General features: G+C 46.5%; 1 protein-coding gene across 2 annotated transcripts in view; it reads left to right on the top strand.

Moving 5' to 3' along the window:
* AFAP1 (actin filament associated protein 1) overlaps window positions 1–23,206 on the top strand; it is a 482,665-nt gene that overhangs the window by 269,682 nt on the left and 189,777 nt on the right. For both annotated transcript variants that reach the window (XM_069203306.1, XM_069203299.1), the window contains exon 6: window positions 10,831–11,010. In XM_069203306.1, coding sequence (XP_069059407.1) covers window positions 10,831–11,010 — 180 coding nt within the window. The remainder of the gene's footprint in view (window positions 1–10,830; window positions 11,011–23,206) is intronic.

Raw genomic sequence — 23,206 nt, 5'->3', positions numbered from 1 at the left:
CGCTGGCAGTTCCTCCTGAAGATCACCCTTCAGGTCTCTAATGGCCGGCACCACTCTGGTGGACAGGGGCGGCTGGTGTTCAAGGGCTAAGGGGCTGCGCCCCTAGCCTTTTCGGGCCTCTCTAGTGAAGCATATATTTAATTACATGATGAAAGTAAAACATTTTCTGCACAACATTTTCTGAGTGAAAGTTGTGCACTTTGAAAAGCCCCACTGCGCCTGCGTCAGTATGTGGCTGAAAGCTGCACAGTAGGGCTGACATGGCTTGCCCACGCAAAGCCCTTACGTTTTCTCAGAACGCAGTGACGTCCCTGGCTAATCTCCTCCTCCACCAGAAGCCCTGATAGTAAACAGCCTGGAGCGTTTTTTGTTCAGCCCGGGTTTCTGAAAACTTCATGTCACTCCAATATTATTATCCACCCTTTCCTATTTACTCAAATGGTGGGGTGTGATCAGAAGGGTCTATGTACCAGAAGTCACATTTTATTAAAAGAATGTGGTATTGCGCAAAGAAAATCCCCTTTTCCTGCATTACAAGCAGTCTGTGGCAGAGAAATGGAATAAATACAATAAATAACTCCTTCCAGGGCTCTCTGGGAGACAGGAGTGTGACCTGAAGATCTCAAGTCATAAATATGCCAAAGACAACCCTGCACACAAGTAAGTTGGAGCTCTATCTTTTTTACAGACAATAAGAGCTCTCCTCTCCCTTCACTGCCTCTGTAGGTCATTTCGTCTCTCAAAGGCAGCAATGGTTCCAGTAATTTATCATGGCTAGTTATGCTTGTTTTATTTCTTCTGCAGACTAATGATGTGATATGTCATATTAAACATGTAATCTGCAGTTCAAATAAACGTGTACCTTTTATCACTGAAATTGCTGGATACTGGATGGGTGAGGCAATGTGTGTTTGAATAAGTGTTTGCAGGGCTGGGCTGAGTGGCTGAGAAAATGTGGGTGTCTGTGTATAAGAGTTGTGTGAATTGCAGTGGATGACAATGTGGATGAGTAAATGGGTAGGTGACGAAAGGCAGTGGGTGAGTAGGTGAATGGAAATACATGGGTAGTGAGGCTCACTCACAAGGTGCAATTCCGTCTTGTATTTGTGCCCCATCACTGCTTTCAGTCACCAGCCACCACTGCTGGTGGAGACATTATGCGTCGCCAACCAGGGCAGTAGTTTACCAGCTTTCTCTCCTGCCTCATAAACTCTACGAGTTGAGGCCCTTGAGTACTATTGTGCCTCCTCAAAGGACACCTGTCGCAATTCGGCTTGCGCCAGTGTCAATCAACGCTGCATCTCCGGTGTGTCAGAATGTCGGGCTCGGCATTCTAGATCAAGTATCTCGCTTTCTAGGGTGGTTCCTCTTTCCCTCTGTAGCTGTTCCTGCCTCTTCACATATCCCTTAATCACACCTCTCATGCCAGGTTTACAGGCCGCCCACAGTGTCACCTTTGACTCCACTGAGCCCTCCTTAGTCAGAAAGAAATCTTGGAGCTCCTCCTCCACAAATTTGGCACATTCAGGAGTTCTTGAGTGCCATGCATTGAATCAAGGTCAGCCACTGTGTCTGTGGTGAAGTGCCCCATTCTGCCATGAGCGGGGTGCGGTCGGGTATACTGTGTGGAAGTATGCGGATGGATCACAGGTCCAAAAGATCTGTCGCCGGTAGCCACATGAGGTCTATCCGGGCCTTGGTGTGATGGGCTGAGGTCTTGAGTGCCAAGCATGCCATGCGTCGCAAAGGCCTATAGAATTGACCCAGATCGTTAGACATGCCAAGCGAGTATGGCGGTTAGGGTGGGGTGCAGCAGAGCTATCCTAATCTGGATCAGGAACTACATTAAAATCTTCTCCCATCGGGGTTATCTTGAGATGGAAGGCCATTAAGAGACCAGGAGTGTGGGCTGCAGCAGCTGCAGGGGAACGTGTCAGGAGACAAAATTATATTGTCTGGCCACCATGCGGTCCTCTAACTCTATAGATATCTCTCTTGGGGGGTCTTTGTGTACTTTATTCACTGTCAATGGAAAGGATTTATGCAACAGCAGGACTACTTCCCTCGAGCCCCTCAAACTGGAGTAGAAAACCCTATCCTATCCAAACCATCCAAGGAAAGAGCAATGGGTTCCCATTAAGTGGGTTTCTTGTAGTGGAACTACCGATGGTAGGTCCCTCTTTATGTAGCGCAAAACAGCTGTCCTTTTGATGCGGTCTAAGAGATCGTTAACATTGCATCAGATTATTGAGATCATGGGAAAGGGTAGTATGGCAGTGATGTATCTTTAAGAGCTCCCTAAGGGCAAAGATCGTCCACCTGCGACTGTCAAGAGCGCAGATCTGACTATCCATTTCAGCATAGTGGAGGGTTCAGTGCGCAGTCTGAAGTAGGAGAGCAACATAAAGACCAATTTGTGGTGCATAAAGGAAAAACAAGTGAGAACTACATTTACAAAAAAAAAAAAAAAAACATGATATCCCTACCGCACAACCCCCCCCAAACTTCTTAAACATAAGCATCTGTCGCCCTTACATAAAGCACTCTTTCCATCTGAACACTCATGTAGGAGATCAAAGTCGTGGTCAGAAGCCCCTTCCGCCAGCATAAAGATACTATTCCTGACAGCACAATTATTTGAAGGTAACAAAAGCATCAAACATGAGGGCCCATGGCAGAGCCCACTTCTACTCAGCCCCGTCCTCCTCCAGCTGTCCCATTTAAGGGAGTAGCGTAGTCATAAACAGTTTCAACCCGGTGGCATCGCGATTGCTTGCTATTGTGGTGAGTGAGTGAGTTTACGCTTTATAGGTCTGTCAGGGCAATGATTCAGATAGATTGTTGTGAGACTGAAAGATTGCCGGCGTATCAGACAGGGAGGCTTTTTGATGTTTGGATGCGATGATTTGACCATCTTGGAAGGGCTCGCTGATGCCCTACCTTCTACTACCAGATTGACGCCTCCTTTGGGAACCATGGCAACGCTTACGGGGCTCCCTGGCAGGATGCAGTGGTAGAATTCTCAGCTCATCATTATCTGAGTCCACTCCACCCCGGGAGCGCTTAAGCTGTTGCTCCATCACCCACTCCAATGCCCGGTGTGGAGTATCAAAGAAATGTGTGGAAGAGGCATGGATAACCTTGAGCCTGGCAGAAAAAAGAGCATATAGCAGATATTGAGTGTTCACAGTTTTTGTTTTACCTCCTCATAGGAGTGGTGGCGTTGCTGCTTGGAGGAGGGTGTTTTCCCCCCCTGTCGTGCTTGCCAAATTGAGGGTCATGAAGGCCTTATTCGAGCCCAGTGACACATACAGTCCCACCCTCATCGTGGAAGGTGGAGCAGCAGAGCTTGATGTTCATCCAACAGCCCACAGGGGACTAACAGCTGTGGAGGGCCGACCCACCATACCAGTTCCAAAGACCGCAACCTGACCAAATGGTCTTAATACTGACTCCTCTGTTTGCGGTGGACCAGGACCTATCACAGCGGTAGATCGCCCCCCTGCCCTTTGAGAAAAGAATGTCCTCCTCCCACACCTCTGCCTAGATCATCCAAGTGGAGGCTTCAATTGACTGTTGACATTGATCTTTCCCCTTGGGCTACCCCGACTACCTTCGTGTCGAGGGCCGACTGATTGTGCTGCCTGGGGTTGGCAGGTCAGCAGATAGGGCTCACCCTATCACTGTTGGCACACGAAATGGGGTGCAACAAACCCACACACTCTCTAAGGCGGCTCAAACAAAGATGAATCAATACACTACACCTACAACTGGCGGTGGCACTATAGAGGGGCTGCCGTTCAACTCATTGAGCCTGCCCCCCCCATCAGACTGGGCTGGCCTCCTGTAAGCAATTCAGGATTCTAGAGAGGCATTGGGCGGGCAGGGTCAACGGAATCAGAGTTGACCTCTCCACAATGTGCCAGGATCCATGACGGGGCTGATAGGGTTGCGGAGGCTGAGGCACAGCTATCAACAAGCAGCAAGTCAGAGTCTCTTCGAGCAGCCATCATAAGCTATGGGGGTGGGGGTTTTTGCCTCGGATGCAGAACTCTGGCACGGTGGACAGAGCGGGCCATGTGAGAAGGTGGTCCTGGGGCCCCAAGTGCACCCTGGCAGCAAGCAGCACACAACTGGTGGAGCAGGCGCACCCTCCAAATTGCGCAGCCAGGCGCTCCCCGCCTCCAGGGCCTAGTCAGATCCTCTACTGTTCGTGCTATCTCACCGCCAGTTGGCCCGCATTCGGGTCCAGATTTCACCGCCTCGCAAGCCCTCGCTCTGTGTACGAAATCCGCTTCTCACTTCAGGGCGGCGGGTGGCAGTCACCGCCTTTGAAGGTCTGATAGGCCCGCCGATGCCAGCACTCAGGCCCCACAGGAACGTGTGGCCTCAGCTCCACAACAGTGTCAGCACGCTGTGCCCCCTGGTCTCGGCCCCAGCAGCCCTCTGCCTCCCACGATCCTCCATGCCCATGCGTCCCTGCAGCAGCCCTCTGCTCCTGGAGGTTGATGTGTTCCACGGGGAGGCCGCGCCTTGTCCTGCCCCTCAGCGAGCAAGATGCCACACCAGAGAGGGCCCTGAGGGAACCTTCTCTCACTCTGTGTGGTCGGGTACGGAGGACAGGAGTTTGAAGTTGGATGCTATCAGGCAGAATGTGAGAGAAAATTCAGGAGGTGGAAAGTTTCTTAAGTTGTGACCGCCATGTTGGCCTCCTTGGCCAAACATTGAACTCGGTCTTCTTAGAAAGAGGCAACTGATTAAAATATAAAAACAAGTTGCTAAAAGTGGCTTTACTGAAAAAATATGAAAACCAATAAAATGTGTATGCATGTAAAAGGCACCGGCTGTGGAACTAGACAAAAATATGGGTGTCCAACCCAGGCTCTAAAGGGCCCCTACAACAGCAGCGGCATGGGGTGGAATCAAGACGATGCACCTTGGTATTTGGCACCCCGACCTTTGATAGCTCCCGGCCACAGGCTTCGAAACAAAAATCAAGCACTGATCCTAAAGCACAGTGTTCAGTCTAAGGAGCATCTAGGCTGTAGGGACATTAGTCACACAAACGTTTACCTGCTTTTATAAATTGCTGAACTGAAATTAACACAAAAGCTTGGTTTTAAGTGCTTTTCTGAAGGAATTATGGTTTTGTGTTCTGTCCTGAGAAATAGTTTGTTCAAAGTTTGGGACCCAAACTACTTAAATGTCTACCCCCAGTCGTGATCAAGGGACAGAAGGAATGTAAATGAAAGAAGTTGGGCAAAAGAAGTTAATAAGTCTTTAGTTTGTTTAGATAATTTCTCTTTTAGACATGTCTTTTCCAGATCATTGAAAGTTCTCTGCATTATGCCTAGTGTCTTGAAGTGAATTCTTTGTTTCACTGACAACTAGTGAAGCTCTCTTCTTTTTTCTGAGTCACAATGTAATTGTCTAAGTTCTGCGTAATTCTCACTACAACAGTTTGAAAGAGGAGCAGCTCAGATACAGCAGAGTTGGGCAGGCTTAGTCTAGCCTCAGTAGAACGTAGGCAGAGATCAGCATCCTCAGCGTGTACAAGATATGGGAGCAGGTAGACAGCACTGCGTTGATTTGAACCTTTTCTTTGGAGAGAGACTAGTGACATTGTTATAAAGTCATGTTTTCCACAGGCGTCCTGGGGCTACACTACTACTGCGCTTCATTTGAATGACCAAATGCTACCTTTTACACTTGTTTCTAGTAGAGATGTAAAGTTGAGCAGCCAAGTCTTTGTTCCAGAAGGTAGGGGGATCTAGGAACTTAGAATGTAAGATTAAACAGTGGGTGTAGGAAGTTGGCTCTGTATGTGCAATCTAATTTCAAACTTTTAACAAACTTTTAAACTCTAAAAGACAATGCTAACAGGGACTTAACACACAAGGCCCTAGCAGGATTTTTAAGAATTTAGAAAAATTTCAAATTGCAAAAATGAATTTCTAATGACAATTTTGGAATTTGTCGTGTGATCAGGTATTGGCTGAGTAGTCCAGCAAATGCAAAGTCTTGTACCCCACCGCTGATCCACCAATGTAGGAAGTTGGCTCTGTATGTGCTATTTCAAAGTAAGGAATAGCATGCACAGAGTCCAAGGGTTCCCCTTAGAGGTAAAATAGTGGTAAAAAGAGATAATACTAATGCTCTATTTTGTGGTAGTGTGGCCGAGCAGTAGGCTTATCCAAGGAGTAGTGTTAAGCATTTGTTGTACATACACATAGACAATAAATGAGGTACAAATCCAGCCAATAGGTTTTGTTATAGAAAAATATCTTTTCTTAGTTTATTTTAAGAACCACAGGTTCAAATTTAACATGTAATATCTTGTTTGAAAGGTATTGCAGGTAAGTACATTAGGAACTTTGAATCATTTCAATTGCATGTATACTTTTCAAGTTATTCACAAATAGCTATTTTAAAAGTGGACACAGTGCAATTTTCACAGTTCCTGGGGGAGGTAAGTTTTTGTTAGTTTTACCAGGTAAGTAAGACACTTACAGGGTTCAGTTCTTGGTCCAAGGTAGCCCACCGTTGGGGGTTCAGAGCAACCCCAAAGTTACCACACCAGCAGCTCAGGGCCGGTCAGGTGCAGAGTTCAAAGTGGTGCCCAAAACGCATAGGCTTCAATGGAGACAAGGGGGTGCCCTGGTTCCTGTCTGCCAGCAGGTAAGTACCCGCGTCTTCGGAGGGCAGACCAGGGGGGGTTTGTAGGGCAGCGGGGGGGACACAAGCCCACACAGAAATTTCACCCTCAGCGGCGCGGGGGCGGCCGGGTGCAGTGTTAGAACAAGCGTCGGGTTCGCAATGGAAGTCAATGAGAGATCAAGGGATCTCTTCAGCGCTGCAGGCAGGCAAGGGGGGGCTTCCTCGGGGAAACCTCCACTTGGGCAAGGGAGAGGGACTCCTGGGGGTCATTTCTGCAGTGAAAGTCCGGTCCTTCAGGTCCTGGGGGCTGCGGGTGCAGGGTCTTTTCCAGGCGTCGGGACTTAGGTTTCAGAGAGTCGCGGTCAGGGGAAGCCTCGGGATTCCCTCTGCAGGCGGCGCTGTGGGGGCTCAGGGGGGACAGGTTTTGGTACTCACAGTCGTAGAGTAGTCCGGGGGTCCTCCCTGAGGTGTTGGTTCTCCACCAGCCAAGTCGGGGTCGCCGGGTGCAGTGTTGCAAGTCTCACGCTTTTAGCGGGGAGATTGCAGGGTTCTTTAAAGCTGCTCCTTTGGATAAAGTTGCAGTCTTTTTGGAGCAGGTCCGCTGTCCTCGGGAGTTTCTTGTCGTCGTCGAAGCAGGGCAGCCCTCAGAGGATTCAGAGGTCGCTGGTCCCTTTGGAAGGCGTCGCTGGAGCAGAGTTCTTTGGAAGGCAGGAGACAGGCCGGTGAGTTTCTGGAGCCAAGGCAGTTGTTGTCTTCTGGTCTTCCTCTGCAGGGGTTTTCAGCTAGGCAGTCCTTCTTCTTGTAGTTGCAGGAATCTAATTTTCTAGGGTTCAGGGTAGCCCTTAAATACTAAATGTAAGGGCGTGTTTAGGTCTGGGGGGTTAGTAGCCAATGGCTACTAGTCCTGAGGGTGGGTACACCCTCTTTGTGCCTCCTCCCAAGGGGAGGGGGTCACAATCCTAACCCTATTGGGGGAATCCTCCATCTGCAAGATGGAGGATTTCTAAAAGTTAGTCACCTCAGCTCAGGACACCTTAGGGGCTGTCCTGACTGGCCAGTGACTCCTCCTTGTTATTCTCATTATCTCTCCTGGACTTGCCGCCAAAAGTGGGGGCTGGGTCCAGGAGGCGGACATCTCCACTAGCTGGAGTGCCCTGGGGCATTGTAACACGAAGCTTGAGCCTTTGAAGCTCACTGCTAGGTGTTACAGTTCCTGCAGGGGGGAGGTGTGAAGCACCTCCACCCAGAGCAGGCTTTGTTTCTGTCCTCAGAGAGCACAAAGGCTCTCACCGCATGAGGTCAGACACTCGTCTCTCAGCAGCAGGCTGGCACAGACCAGTCAGTCCTGCACTGAACAATTGGGTGAAATACAGGGGGTATCTCTAAGATGCCCTCTGTGTGCATTTTTTAATAAATCCAACACTGGCATCAGTGTGGGTTTATTATTCTGAGAAGTTTGATACTAAACTTCCCAGTATTCAGTGTAGCCATTATGGAGCTGTGGAGTTCGTTTTTGACAGACTCCCAGCCCATATACTCTTATGGCTACCCTGCACTTACAATGTCTAAGGTTTTGCTTAGACACTGTAGGGGCATAGTGCTCATGCACATATGCCCTCACCTGTGGTATAGTGCACCCTGCCTTAGGGCTATAAGGCCTACTAGAGGGGTGACTTACCTATGCCACAGGCAGTGGGAGGTTGGCATGGCACCCTGAGGGGAGTGCCATGTCGACTTAGTCATTTTCTCCCCATCAGCACACACAAGCTGGCAAGCAGTGTGTCTGTGCTGAGTGAGGGGTCCCTAGGGTGGCATAAGACATTCTGCAGCCCTTAGAGACCTTCCCTGGCATCAGGGCCCTTGGTACCAGGGGTACCAGTTACAAGGGACTTACCTAGGTGCCAGGGTTGTGCCAATTGTGGAAACAATGGTACATTTTAGGTGAAAGAACACTGGTGCTGGGGCCTGGTTAGCAGGGTCCCAGCACACTTCTCAGTCAAGTCAGCATCAGTATCAGGCAAAAAGTGGGGGGTAACTGCAACAGGGAGCCATTTCTTTACAGTGGGCAACACTTTACACTTTATAAAAGGCAAAAAAAAATAATAACGATTAAGCAACTGAATGTCTTTGTGCTTTTTGGGAAAGAAATCCAACCCCAAATATTTTGATAACTTAGTTGCAGCTATTCAACCTTGAACCCTGTGTTCAGTGTTAACATAAGGGATGTGTGTTGTCTGCTCGTTGATGTTTGGAAGGGCTTTGGTTTAGGACTCGGGCAATGAAACTGAAGTGAATGGGCATGTTGGTTGTTTCCCCTCAACAACATACTTTTTTAGCTCTGTAACTTCTTGTGTAGTGGACATTCCTTTCACCCGCAACATTTCTATGCACCTTTAGGTTTGTTAGCAATCAGTAACTATCTTCATAGTTTGCACCATGATTAATGTCATATGGGATTAATTTCAGCATACATTAATGGACCAAAGAATATACTACTCTTTACGATCACATTAGTGCATTTGTTATAACACTTTTTTACTGAGACAACAACTAAGTGTCTTTCAGGTTGGTGTAATGTCAGGCTATTTGACATGTTCCTCCCATGCCCCTTTCCCATGTGTTTTCCATGGCACACCCCGAACCCTGACATCTCAACATTCCATGGGGCAGTTGAGGTGCACCCCGGAAAGGATGTTGGTGCCTGTGGATGCTATGACTGTTATAATGCATTTGTATCTGCCAGGGTAATTTCCCCTGTAATAGCGAAGATAAGATCTGTTTTTCTTCAATGGGTGGAAAATATACATCCACATCTATTAACAAGACCAGCATGGAGTTTCAGTACAGTGTTAGGAACATTAATGTTACCTTCTTTTCAAACTGTGCTTAAAGCTTCCCTAAATTATCTAAATTAACACATCTTTCTTAGTGACAGTTACAAGACATGTAGGGTTAAGCTGATTAAAAAGCACATCCAAAATGTATCCCAACATTCCTTTCTGCTTTCCATACTACCCAGGTATCTGATTGACAGCATTCTCTTATTTTCCAGTGTGTGCAGCAGTAAAGGCTTTACATACTCTGGATGTCAGTAGTGAAATTATGTATTATATTGCTAAAAAAGTTTTTTTTTTTTATATAACTCTTGCATCCCTCTTAATGGGTAAGTCTGTAAGTAAGAGTACAGTTGCTAGAACGGTTATGGGCACAATTCACATTTGTTACTCAGCTGAAATGACGCTGTTGGGACTGGTCTCTAAGAAAGATGGTTGCTTACCTAACCTACATAGAAAATGTATAATTGTAAAATTACACCTGTGATACAGTTGCATGGTTATCAATACAGACTTTTACAAACAGTTGTGCAAGTAGGCAGTGGAGGGAGACTGGTGAAACATTTATCTGCAAATACTTTCTTCATGCTCTCCTCCTTGGAGGAAATACTGTTGTATCATCGATGCATTGTATGTGAAGCTGGAACAGTTTCATGCATAGTTTATGTATCTGTAACAATATTTTTGCAGTTTGAGGTTGTTCTCGATTCACATGCGACCCTTCCCCCTCATCACCAAAGAAACGGGAAAATGAAGGCACTAAATAAGTCGATATCGAAGACCATGTTCATTCGACCCACGTTGCAAAGTGAACAAGAAGAGTTAAATATAGTGATCACGTTCCTGCCCATTGTATGCTTTCTGTTAAGGTGATAGTAACTCATACTAACTCCTCCTGTCGGGGAAGCAAAGACCATTCCTTGGCTCAACCACTGGATGGTGGAGTAATGGTCAGCATATGAATCTAGGATTGCTTCAGGCTCCAAAGATATTGTTACAGGTTCGTAACTAGTTTCTTGTCTCTAGGCTAAAACACGCAACAAGTTTGGGTTTACCCTGTGGTGACACCACAACACAGCATTAACATTTTCGGGCTTTCACCTTTTGAATGTCAGAACGATCATACATATCAATGTGTGCCATTTTTTTCTATTAAAGTAAAAGGCAATTTTCAAATAATGAGTCGTGTGCTACCAAATGTTGGATGGGGCTTACATGCTCGATTTCTCAAGATGTAGCTATTTGTGCTGAATTGGATGTCCCCAATATGATAGCATTGCATTTATTTAGAAACTGTGACTTAAGTAGCTAACTTTCCTCAACATCTGTTTTCCTCCAGTGCTACAAAAGTTCCAAAGATAACCAGCCACAGATGGAACTCCCCCTGAATGACTGCAGCGTCACCTACATCCCCAAAGACAGCAAGAAGAAGAAGCACGAGTTGCGGATCACGTACCAAGGCACCGAAGCGCTGGTGTTGGCTGTGCAGAGCAAAGAGCAGGCAGATCAGTGGCTGAAGGTATGGTTCAAGCAGCAATGCTGTCAAATAATGTATCCACTCCTGTTCCTTACTGGCTTCTTTACTCTGTCCTCATTTATAAATCTTTCAGCTTGTAGTACCGATATTACAATTAGAGGCGTCACCTTTTCAACACACACATATTTAACTAGCTCTATTTTTGAGTGACTATAAATTCACCTGGGGAGAAGTTCATTATCATGTTATATGAGAAATTAACAACTATTGGTGCTTTTTTACCAGATTTCACAGTCAGGGGCTATCAATTGTCAATACATTTGTGTTATTTTTAGTTTGTTTGGACTTAAGCCATAAAAGAATCCTAGCTAGGACAGGTGACAAACACATAGTGGATTTGTAAGAAGTATTATCCCATGACACATATCACTTGGTTAAGGCGCTGTCCATTCATTTGCAGGTCTTTATTGGGACAAAATAAAATATAGGGTGGCAATCTGGGTTATATTTTACCTTCCTCAACTTCATGGGTAGCTCAGGTGAGTCAAACTTATTGATGCGCCTTGTTCCACTGGATGCTTCCAGCCCTCTAATAAGAAAACCACAGCGGAGATTGGGCAAGTAAGGACCACAATCATGACTGTTCATTACAAGATGCTGTGGTGCTGGTCTCTCTCTGATTTTCTTTATTATGCTCATTTCAACCTCTTCACCAGCATCTACTAGAGCTTCAAATTGATTTCCAAAACTGCACTCATGAATCTCAACCATTGTTTCACCTCCCATAGGATGGGATGGACTGCGAGAGAGCACTTGCCCAGATTGAAAGCTAATGGAAAACCGCTAGCTCAGCTTCAGTGAGACTTAGTGCAAACGTATATTAATTGGCACAGAAAGCCGGTTAAGGAGGAACATCTGTAAAATGTCTTTTTATGGCCAGTGATTCATAAATCACAGTAAAAGGCGATGAGGCCATCTTCCTTCCTGCCTCCCCTAACTACCCCCGTAGATTTACACCAAAGCACGTCAATCTGTCCGAGGAACAAACGGCAGTAGATGCCAAAGCAATTATCAGTGTCACAGCTGATTCTGAGAACCCTCTCTGGTCCTGCATCCCTCCGGGTACTGCAGGAAAACTACAAGATTGCAGCGCTATCTGCGGTGTAACGAGGACTGCTCCTCTGTCTCCTGCACTTTAGAAGGTGCTCCGCCTTCTTGTTGTTTCTAGTACTCAGTTTAAGAGTCTAGCAGTAGAAAATATTTAACAAAAATCCTATCTGCAGGAAATAATTTGCGTTCTATCACCTTTACGGGTCTTGAACTCGATTTAAAAAGAAAATAAATGCCCATCCAACCCTAATGAAAGAAAGCTGGTAGTAGAACATTTCCAAATAGAACACGCTACCACAGTATCTCAGTCATGGTTTCGAATGCCCTTCATGTACAAGGTCCTGCAATGAAGAAGAATCACTGTTTGTTCTGAGCAAGGCCTACTGCAGCTGTAGTAACACTACTTGCTGTAGGATAAGGGTCACTACATGTGATGCTAAATGCCAGCCTGCAGCTGAGCTCTGCAACGCTTGGAAATCTGCAGATGTTTTAATGTTAAGGTGTATGAGAGGGGCTGTGGAAAGGGAGAGGAATGCAAATTGACAGGGATACTAAGTAAGAGAAAACCCAACAGTTTTTACAAATAAGGAACATTTTTGAAGACTTTCACAACAGGGAGAGTGTGTGTTTTTATCTGTGCATATCTAACAATCTCTGGTGACATCTGACAGGCACTTGACCATGGCACTTGTACCCACCTATTTATCAGAAATACATTTATTAAGCGGGGTGCAACATCCCAGACATTAACCCCCTCAGGTGCCAGGCCTTTTCCTCCTCAGGTGCCAGGCCTTTTTTGGGGGCTATTTGGGGCAGTTCGCGCTTGGGCCCTCATAACATTTTGTCCACATAAGCTACCCACACCAGATTTGCGCCCTTTTTCCCCCAACATCCTAGGGTTCTAGATGTACCCAGAGTGTGTGGGTTCCCCTGGGGGAGACCAAGAAATTAGCCAAAATACAGCAATAATTTAGTTTTTTTTTTTTGTTTAAATGGGGGGAATAGGGGCTGCAGAAGAAGGCATGTGTTTTTGTTCACTAAAAATGGCATCAACAAAGGGCTTGCAGTGCTAAAATCACCATCTTCCCAGCAACATGCAGACTTGAATCAGAAAAACATATTTTTCAACACAATTGTGGCATTTTACTTAGACATACCCCATTTTTACTATTTTTTGTGCTTTTAGTCTCCTTCCAGTTAGTGACAGAAATGGGTGTGAAACCAGTGCTGGATCCTGGACAGCTAAACATTCCTGAAAAGTAGACAAAATTCTGAATTCAGCAAGGGGTCATTTTGTGTAGATCCTACAAGTTTTCCTACAGAAAATAACAGCTGAAATAAAACAAATATTGAAATTGAAGTAAAAAAAACAATTTTTTTCCACATTTCACTCTGTAACTTTTTCCTGCGATGCCAGATTTTCAAAAGCAATATACCATTACATCTGCTGGACTCCTCTGGTTGCGGGGATATATAGGACTTATAGGTTCATCTAGAACCCTAGGTACCCAGAGCCAACAAAGGAGCTGCACCTTTCAATGGGTTTTCATTGTATAATAGGTATACAGCAATTCATTTGGTGAAATATAAAGAGTGAAAAATAGGTATCAAGGAAATCTTTGTAGTTCTGAAATGGGCACAAGATAAGGTGTTGAGAAGCAGTGGTTATTTGCAGATCTCTGAATTCCGGTGTCCCTATACTAGCATGTGAATTACAGGGCATTTCTTAAATAGTCGTCTTTTTTTACACACTGTCTTACATTTGGAATGAAAAAATGTAGAGAAAGACGAGGGGCAATAACACTTGTTCTTCTATTCTGTGTTCCCCCCAAGTCTCTCGATAAAAATGGTACTTCACATGCGTGGGTAAGCCTAATGCCCGCAACAGGAAACACAACATGGACACATCACATTTTTACATTGAAATCTGACTTGTTTTTTGTAAAGTGCCTGGCAGTGGATTTTGGCCTTTAGCTCATCCAGCACCTAGGGAAACCTAGCAAACCTATACACTTTTACAACTAGACACCTAGGGGAATTCAGAATGGGGTGACTTGTGAGGCTTTCACCAGGTTCTGTTACCCAAAATCCTTTGCAAATAAAAAAAACGAAAAAACCCTTTTCCCCCACATTTCCAAAAGTTCTGGAATCTGAGAGGAGCCACGGATGTCCTTCCACCCAGCAATCCCCCAAGTCTCCCGATAAAAATGATAACTCACTTGTATGGGTAGGCCTAGTTGCCGCAACAGGAAATGCCCCAAAACACTATGTGGACACATCAAAATTATCAAATACAAAACTACCTGTTTTTGCGGGGGCACCTGCGTTTTTGGTCCTGGGCTCAGCAGCCATCTGGGGAAACCTACCAAACCCAAACATTTCTAAAAACTAGACACCCGAGGGAGTCCAGGGATGTGTGACTTGCATGGATCCCCCAGTGTTTTCTTGCCCAAAATCCTCAGCAAACCTCAAATTTAGCTATAAAATCACTATTTTTTCCACATTTCTCTTTGGGATCACCGCACCGGCACAAATTTCCTACCATCCAACGTTCCCCTCAGTCTCTCGGTAAAAATGATACCTCACTTGTGTAGGTGGGCCAAGTGCCTGTGACAGGGAAGAGCCAAAAACCTGTTGAAAATGAGGGGGAACCAAAGCGGGTCCAAAAGGGCAGTTTGAAAAAAAAAAAAAAAAACATTTGTAGGCTTACAAGTGGGGCAGCATTGTTATCGGTATAGTTGCAACACTGCTGGGTGGTAGGAGTTTTGTGCATTCCTGCAGATTTGGGAAGGTTCCATCACAAAAATGTGGGAAAATGTGTGATTTCAAGCATAGTTGGAGGCTTGCAGGGCATTTTGGGTAAGAAAATGGTGTGGGGTTCATGTGAAGCACACCACCCTGGACTCACCCAGATGTTTAGTTTTCAGATGTGTCTAGGTCTCGTAGATTTTTGTACATGGCAGCATCCCAAAGTCCAAAAAGTCTGCCCTCCGCATTCCAAGTGGGACCATTTTGAGAGTTTGACAATCTCTCATGGCCCAAATGTAAAACTAAAACCCAAAATAATCAAATGTCCTCTTGCTTGCCGTGGGATAAGATGTTTTAGTGTGCGGGGGAGAGCTGAAAGACTGCCAGCCCCTTTAGTTGGGGTGGGGCATAACCATGCCCATACTGGTTCGTATCCATAAACCCCACCCTGGGAGTGGATCGTGGGTAATTGCCCCATCTGTCCACCGGTGGGCAGAGCAATGTTCTCCCCATTAAAAAAAATATTTATATATATCCCTGGTCTCTGTTTGGCTTTCTGCCTCCCATGGGGGTCAGGTGGGCCCTACAAAAATAGGCCGATCTAATGGCCAACAGTAATGTACCCCCATGGGGAGTGACCCTTTCCCAAGGGGCTGCCCCCCTCCAAACAAAACACACACATAGGCACCAGGGATTGGTGTCTAAGTGGTTTCTGCTCCCCTCCCCTCAACCCCCAGGCAGATCGGCCTAATAAAAATAGGCCTATTTGCCCCCAAGGTGGGAAATGACCTAAAATAAAATTTCCCCCAGGGGATCGACCCTTGCCTAATGAGCTCCCCTTATAAGTACACACAGCAAAAACAAAAAAACTAAAACATGCCTGGTGTCTAGTGGGCATTTCTGCAGCCCGATCGCTTCATGATCGGGCTTCAGAAATGCTCAGAGACACATTAAAGGAAAGGCCTTTCCTTTGATGCCTCTCCTACCCCAGCCCATTATCGGAAGTAAAATGCTTTTGCATTTCTCTTACGATCCGCACTGGAAGCTGAGCTTCCAAGTTGGTGAGGGCGGCCTTTGATGTGGTCAACGCATGATTGTGCTCTGAAGTCATCAGAAGTCACTGGGGGTAGGGTGGGATCAGAATGGAAGGGGAAGCGATTCCCCTTCCAGCCGTGCCCTGGAGGGGTGGGGGATAGCTGTGAGGTGGGGGCGCTAGCGCTTCCCCAGAGGGCCTCTACCAGGACGTAACAGTTGCGTCCTGGGCACCGCAGCCAAGGACGTAACTGTTACGTCCTTGGCAGGGAAGGAGTTAAAGAAGCCTGCATGAGTGAAAGAAGAAACAAACTTTCTGTATGCAGTGCATCTATGAGAAAAATAATGTGATTAGTCCGTGTAATTCTGAGATGTAAAATAGCCCCTACTATACAATTTAAAGAATTGGTGGCAGTAGTTCCTGCAGACAGCTGGGTTGTCACGCCAGACCTAAAAAGACCAGCTGGCACAGTAGTTTGATTCTAACAGTACCTAGTCACCTGGATTCGAGGGAATGCTGTGAACTATGACAGTACCAGAAAAAGGATATTTTCTCCCATGGAGTCTATACTGACGATGCCCCTAAATGAACCTGTGGTCAGAATTAATCCCATAGGACACTTACTCTTTCCAAATGAACTGCTTAATTTATACCCTGTTGAGGAGTATTGCCCTCTCAGCAATTGTGTAGAATGTGTCTTTGACCCGCTAAGTAGACCAGCCTTAGTGTTTCTAGGATGAAGACTTGCAGTATCTGTCCATGAAACTACTGGTCTTACACTGATTCATTTAAGTTGTAGAAGAAGATAACATTAAAGCATTAAAGGCTATATTATTTGACCTACAAACTGTGTCTACTGTTATCATGTGGGACATACTTGTTTTGAAATAACTGGTTGATTCATTTTTGATGCTGGGTGGATGTGGTTCGAAGAGAGAAAGAACGTGGAGTGGCAGGTCTACCAAGCCCCTCATCCAGATTTTCTTCTTTGATTCTCTGAGTAAGGAAAGTGTTATGTTCTTTGATGCACACACAGCCTCAGCAGAGTAGAACAGTAGGAAAGGAGAAAGAAGTTTCAAGCATGACTGCGAAAGAAAGGCTGATGGGTGTAATGAGGCCCTTGAATGGTTTTGGGGCACATCTTTACATTTCTGGTATGGTGGATGTAGGAAAATTGCTCCCTGTTGCAGTTACCCCCCACTTTTTGCCTGATATTAATGCTGACTTGACTGAGAAGTGTGCTGGGACCCTGCTAACCAGGCCCCAGCACCAGTGTTCTTTCACCTAAAATGTACCATTGTTTCCAAATTGGCACACCCTTGGCACACAGATAAGTCCCTTGTAAAAGGTACCAGTGGTACCAAGGGCCCTGTGACCAGGGAAGGTCTCTAAGGGCTGCAGCATATGTTGTGCCACCCTAAGGGACCCCTCACCGAACACATGCACACTGCCATTGCAGAACGTGTGTGTTGGTGGGGAGAAAAAGGCAAAGTCGACATGGCATCCCCCTCAGGATGCCATGCACACAAAATACTGCCTGTGGCATAGGTAAGTCACCCCTCTAGCAGGCCTTACAGCCCTAAGGCAGGGTGCACTATGCCACACGTGAAGGCATAACTGCATGAGCAATATGCCCTTACAGTGTCTAAGTCTATTCTTAGACATTGTAAGTACAGTGTGGATATATTAAGTATATGGTCTGGGAGTTTGTCAAAAACGAACTCCACAGCTCCATAATGGCTACACTGAATACAGGGAAGTTTGGTATCAGACTTCTCAGAATAATAAACCCACACTGATGCCAGTGTTGGATTTATTAAAAAATGCACACAGAGGGCATCTTAGAGATACCCCTTGTATTTTACCCAATCCTTCAGTGCAGGACTGACTGGTCTGTGCCAGCCTGCTGCTGAGAGACGAGTTTCTGACCCCCTGGGGTGAGGGCCTTTGTGCCCTATAAGGCCAGAAACAAAGCCTGCTCTGGGTGGAGGTGCTTCACACCTCCCCCTGCAGGAACTGTAACACCTAGCAGTGAGCCTCAAAGGCACCGGCTTCGTGTTACAATGCCTCAGGGCACTCCAGGCAGTGGAGATGCCCACCCCTTGGACACAGCCCCCACATTTGGCGGCAAGTCCAGGGGAGATAATGAGAAAAACAAGGAGGAGTCACCCACCAGTCAGGACAGCCCCTAAGGTGTCCTGAGCTGAGGTGAACCCTGCCTTTAGAAATCCTCCATCTTGATTTTGGAGGATTCCCCCAATTGGATTAGGGATGTGCCCCTCTCCCCTCAGGGAGAGGAGGCACAAAGAGGGTGTAGCCACCCTCCAGGACAGTAGCCATTGGCTACTGCCCTCCCAGACCTAAACACACCCCAAAATTTGGTATTTAGGGGCACCCGGAACCCAGGAAATCGGAGTCCTGCAACCTGAAGAAACACGAAGGACTGCTGACCTACAAGCCTGCGGAGAAGAAGGAGGATGACAACTGCTTTGGCCCTAGCCCTCCCGGCCTGTCTCCAACTTCAAAAACCTGCTCCAGCAAAGCATCCGACAAGGACTAGTGCCTGCCTGCACCGCTAGAGTGACCCCCCGGGTCCCTCCATTGTTTCCTACCTGAAACCCGACGCCTGCTTTGCACACTGCACCCGGCTGCCCCTGTGCCGCTGAGGGTGTGTTTTGTGTGCCTACTTGTGTCCCACCCCAGTGTTTCCCCAAAACCCCCCTGGTCTGCCGCCCGAGGACGCAGGTACTTACCTGCTGGCAGACTGGAACCAGAGCACCCCCTGTTCCCCATAGGCGCCTTTGTGTTTTGTGCACCTCTTTGACCTTTGCACCTGACCGGCCCTGAGCTGCTGGTGTGGTAACTTTGGGGTTGCCTTGAACCCCCAACGGTGGGCTGCCTATGCCCCAGAACTGAGACTTGTAAGTGTTTTACTTACCTCCTAATCTAACCTTTACTTACCTCCCCCAGGAACTGTTGATTTTTGCAGTGTCCACTTTGAAAATAGCTTATTGCCATTTTTACAAAGACTATACATGATATTGTTTTCATTCAAAGTTCCTAAAGTATCTAAGTGAAGTACCTTACATTTAAAGTGTTTACTGTAAATCTTGAACCTGTGGTTCTTAAAATAAACTAAGAAAATATATTTTTCAATATAAAAACCTATTGGCCTGGAGTAAGTCTTTGATTGTGTGTTCCTCATTTATTGCCTGTGTGTGTACAACAAATGCTTAACACTACCCTCTGATAAGCCTACTGCTCGACCACACTACCACAAAATAGAGCATTATAATTATCTACTTTTGCCACTATCTTACCTCTAAGGGGAACCCTTGGACTCTGTGCACACTATTTCTTACTTTGAAATAGTATATACAGAGCCAACTTCCTACAGTGGACCATACCACCCTAAGCCTATCACTGCAGTAACTTTCACTCTCTGCTCTGTGATGGGAACATTGCAGTGAACAAACAACCAGCAAGGCCACGAATGGTAAATATTGCTCGATGCAAATAACAGAACATGCCCTTGTTTTTAAAGAGATGAAGGAAATATCTCCATTCACTCATTATGCCTAGGTTGTATACCACACATTTTAAACCTAGGGATGATCTTTGGAATCATTATGGACAAAGTTCTTGCCCACATGTCAAGGAACATTTATGCTGCTACTAAATCAGTACTAGGAAAAATATTTGCCTACTTTAATTGTGCTTTCATGGTGGGAGACTGTGTGGACGATATATGTATGTATTAGTCACCACAGTTGTGATTTTGGACAGCACTTGACCAACCCTAAACTGTTAACATTCTCGTTTTTAAGTGCCTTTTTAGATTTTTGTTTAGAACATTTTGCAGATGTGTTTCCACATTACATTTGGCTCTGCTTTTCTCCTAGCAGCCTAGTTCTGCCCTGCTATCACATTACAATGGATATGCTTTATCCTCTTACAGTTTTTTCCGGCCACAATGATAAACTGTTACCCAGAATGCTGCTGCTGTTGAAATTTGGAAATGGCAATGGTATTCCAACATTTGTTTTACTTAGAGAAAGTTACCACCAACTCATGAAAAAGACAAAAGGAAGCTCCCTGATTGACCGTATTGAAGCAAGCTCCAGACATAGCAAGGAACTCTTCAACATCGTCTGAGTTTTCCAGTCCATCAGCCACCGAAAACTCCACCCTTTGACAAGAACTCTTTGACTCCCTGCCGGACTTCTTCCACAACAAGATCTTCACCTTCTACAGGAACTTCAAGCCCCAACCCACCAACTTGCCCAGGCAGTTAAACACCACAGATGAAGAACATGACCACCTGCTCACCACCTGGGACCAGCTCACCACGCCCCCACCACATCTTCAACCTTGGTGAGCTCACAACCATTGTCACAGCATCATTCTCCACAGCCACTTTCCCTGATGAATGGAAGCATGCAGAAGTCAATCCTTTATTTAAGAAATGGTCCACTGACCCCAGTGAACTCCAGAACTACTGCCCCATCTCTCTACTCCCCTTCCCTGCCAAGGACCTTGAGAATGCCATCAACCGCCAACTCAAGGAACACCTGGAAAATCGTCTGGACACCTCCCAATCAGGATTCTGCACCAATGATAGTGCTGAAACAGCATTGCTGGCTGCCACGGACGACATCAGATCACTCGATACTAAGGTAAAATGGTGGCCCTGATCCTCCTTGGCCTTAAAACAGCTTTCAACACAATATCAAACATCATCCTAATCTAAAGACTGCACAACATTGGAATCAGAGGAAACGCCCTCAAGTGGATCACCTCTTCCTCACAGTGAGAACCCAGAGAATACACCTCCCTTTCTTCGCCTCGGAAACTTAAAACAGCATCTGTGGCATCCCTCAAGGTTCATCCCTCAGCCACACCTTGTTCAACACCTACATGACTCCCTTGGCCAACATTGTAAGATCACATGAACTAAATATCATATCCTATGCCAACGACACCCAGCTCATCCTCTCACGACCTGAAGACCCAACACCAAGTTAACAAGCTTCTGCAAGTGCATGACGAACATCACTGACTAGATGAGCACCAACTGCCTCCAACTCAACACAGACAAGTTGGAAGTACTAATCTTCGGAAGCACCTCTCCATGGAGTGATACATGGTGGCCTCCTGAGCTAGGACCCCCCCCCAACACAGACCAGCCAATCCCACCGCCTTGGCATCATTCTGGACAATAAGCTGAGAAAACAGATTAATGCAGTCTCTTCTTCCTGCTTCCTCATCCTCTGCATGCTCCGCCAGATTAAGTGGCTCCATCAACACTAGATGCACCGTCATTCAATCCCTGATCACCAGCCGACCGGACTACGGCAATGTACTCTATGCACACATTACCGCACAACTCCTCGAGAGACTACAGACAATACAGAACTCGACAGCCAGACTCATTCTTGACCTCCTCAAGCGGACCCTCTTCACCCCGCCTCAAGAAGCCCACTGGCTCCCCATTCAGAAGAGATGTCAGTTCAAGATATTAATCCACACCCTCAAAGCCCTCCACAACCTAGGACTAGAATACATCTACAACTGACTGAATTTCCACCTCTCGCCCGGACACCTGTGCTCTGCTTTCCTCACCCTCACACCACGCAAATGTTGCAGCTACAATGAAGGATGCTCACCGCAAAATCCTGGAACAACCTCCCAGTTCCTCTACGGAATTCATCCTACCTCCTGGAGGTCAGAAGAGGACTCAAGACCTGGTTATTCCAGTGAGCCCCTGCAGCAGCAACTGTGAGCGCCTGGATACCCTCACTGGTGATTAACTGCGCTCTACAAAACAATTTGGCTTGAAGGGTGGTTGCCCATAGCTCATCCCTTCCTACTGTTTATCGCAGTCATTGGTAGAATTCACACATCAACCTGTCAGTGTCCTCTGTTAAAACATGAAAAATTAGTATGTTTTGGTTTCTCCTCCATAACTCTGCATAGCAACTCCATTGAGGTTCTGGGAGTGGGATCCTTGGCATGGAGCCAAGGGAAAGTGAAGCACCAATTGGAGCACCAATTGCCATGCAGTAGATAGGGGTCACCTTCTGCCAGCACCGTAATGGGAAACGATCTTGTCTGGGGAAACATCCACCTAATGCGTTATTTACGGAGTCAAGTCGTAGTTCCGGATGTTAGTGGCGTTAGTTCTGGCGTCGCACCTCACTGGCGTCATCACGGCCTCCGTAACATCCATCTGTTTTTGAAAGCATGGTGTGCAGCTGTCTGTCTGTGATGGCTGCAGGGCCGTGAGCACAGGGCATTGTGAGATTAAAGTGTGACCGTAACGTTAGTGTGTATTAACCGTTTCTCCAAAACCCAGGTCACATATGCTTTTGCCAGTGCCTGGGTTTTTGGAGAAGCGAACATGCAAAGTCAAACCTATTTACATTTGTAAATGCCTGTTTGTTTCTGTTGCACTGCGCAGAGTACCGTCCACGCCTGCTGTACTGGTCGACTCGTTGTTATACTTACTGGCTTCTTTTTATGCTCCAGTGCTAACATCCATCATGGGTTTCAAATCCGGGGGATTCGCCGTGCTCCTGTATCCAAGTCACCACCTGCTCAACTTTCAGAAAATGCGTTAACTCTGTAGTACGAAGTGGTACAATGTGAGGGTTTTGACATATTAGAACGTTAATTACAAAGCCCCGCGTAGAACGTCACACTGAATGCTGGTGGTTGTTTTGCATCACAGTGAGCGTTTAGCACGTACTAACTGGAAGACTGGGGCACAGACCATTTTCCACCCAAGTTAGAAGCAGACAAGGCGTTCACGTGAAAAAGGAAGCATTCTCTGGACAAAAACCTCGCAGACTCCTGCTGGGGCCTCACGTCAGCAGAAAATATTAACTGCCGTTTCATTGCCACGCCATACTCGGGTGCAGAAGGCTGACTCTGCCTTCTGAGTGCACCGCGGCCGACGGCAGGAACACCGCCCTCCCAGAAGGGCACAGCCACTCGGGCCAAAGTGGATGCCATGTCCTGGGTCCTTTGGAAAGGTTACGGGCCAAGGGTCTCTACAGTCCTGCATCACCGGCCTCACTAACTCGGAAGAAGATAGACTGCTTGCTATGGTTAGGATGAATGAAGTCCACCCCAACGAGATGAAGCTGGAATCAGTGCCCAAGGAAACCAAAATCTCTCACTGCGACAGCGCAATACACCAAGTCTTCTTTCTCAAACTTTATTCGACTTTCCACCATTGCTGCGCCACTTCATTAAAATATTGGAACCTTACAATTTCTTTGACAGGAAAAGCTGATTTAAATATTAAAAAGAGGAAATATCAGAGATAGTTTGTTCTAGTGCGCC

The sequence above is a fragment of the Pleurodeles waltl genome, chromosome 1_2 (genome assembly GCF_031143425.1).
Source record: "Pleurodeles waltl isolate 20211129_DDA chromosome 1_2, aPleWal1.hap1.20221129, whole genome shotgun sequence".
NCBI lineage: Eukaryota > Metazoa > Chordata > Amphibia > Caudata > Salamandridae > Pleurodeles > Pleurodeles waltl.
The sequence above is the reverse complement of the archived record's forward strand: the minus strand, read 5'-3'. Positions and strand labels throughout refer to the sequence as shown.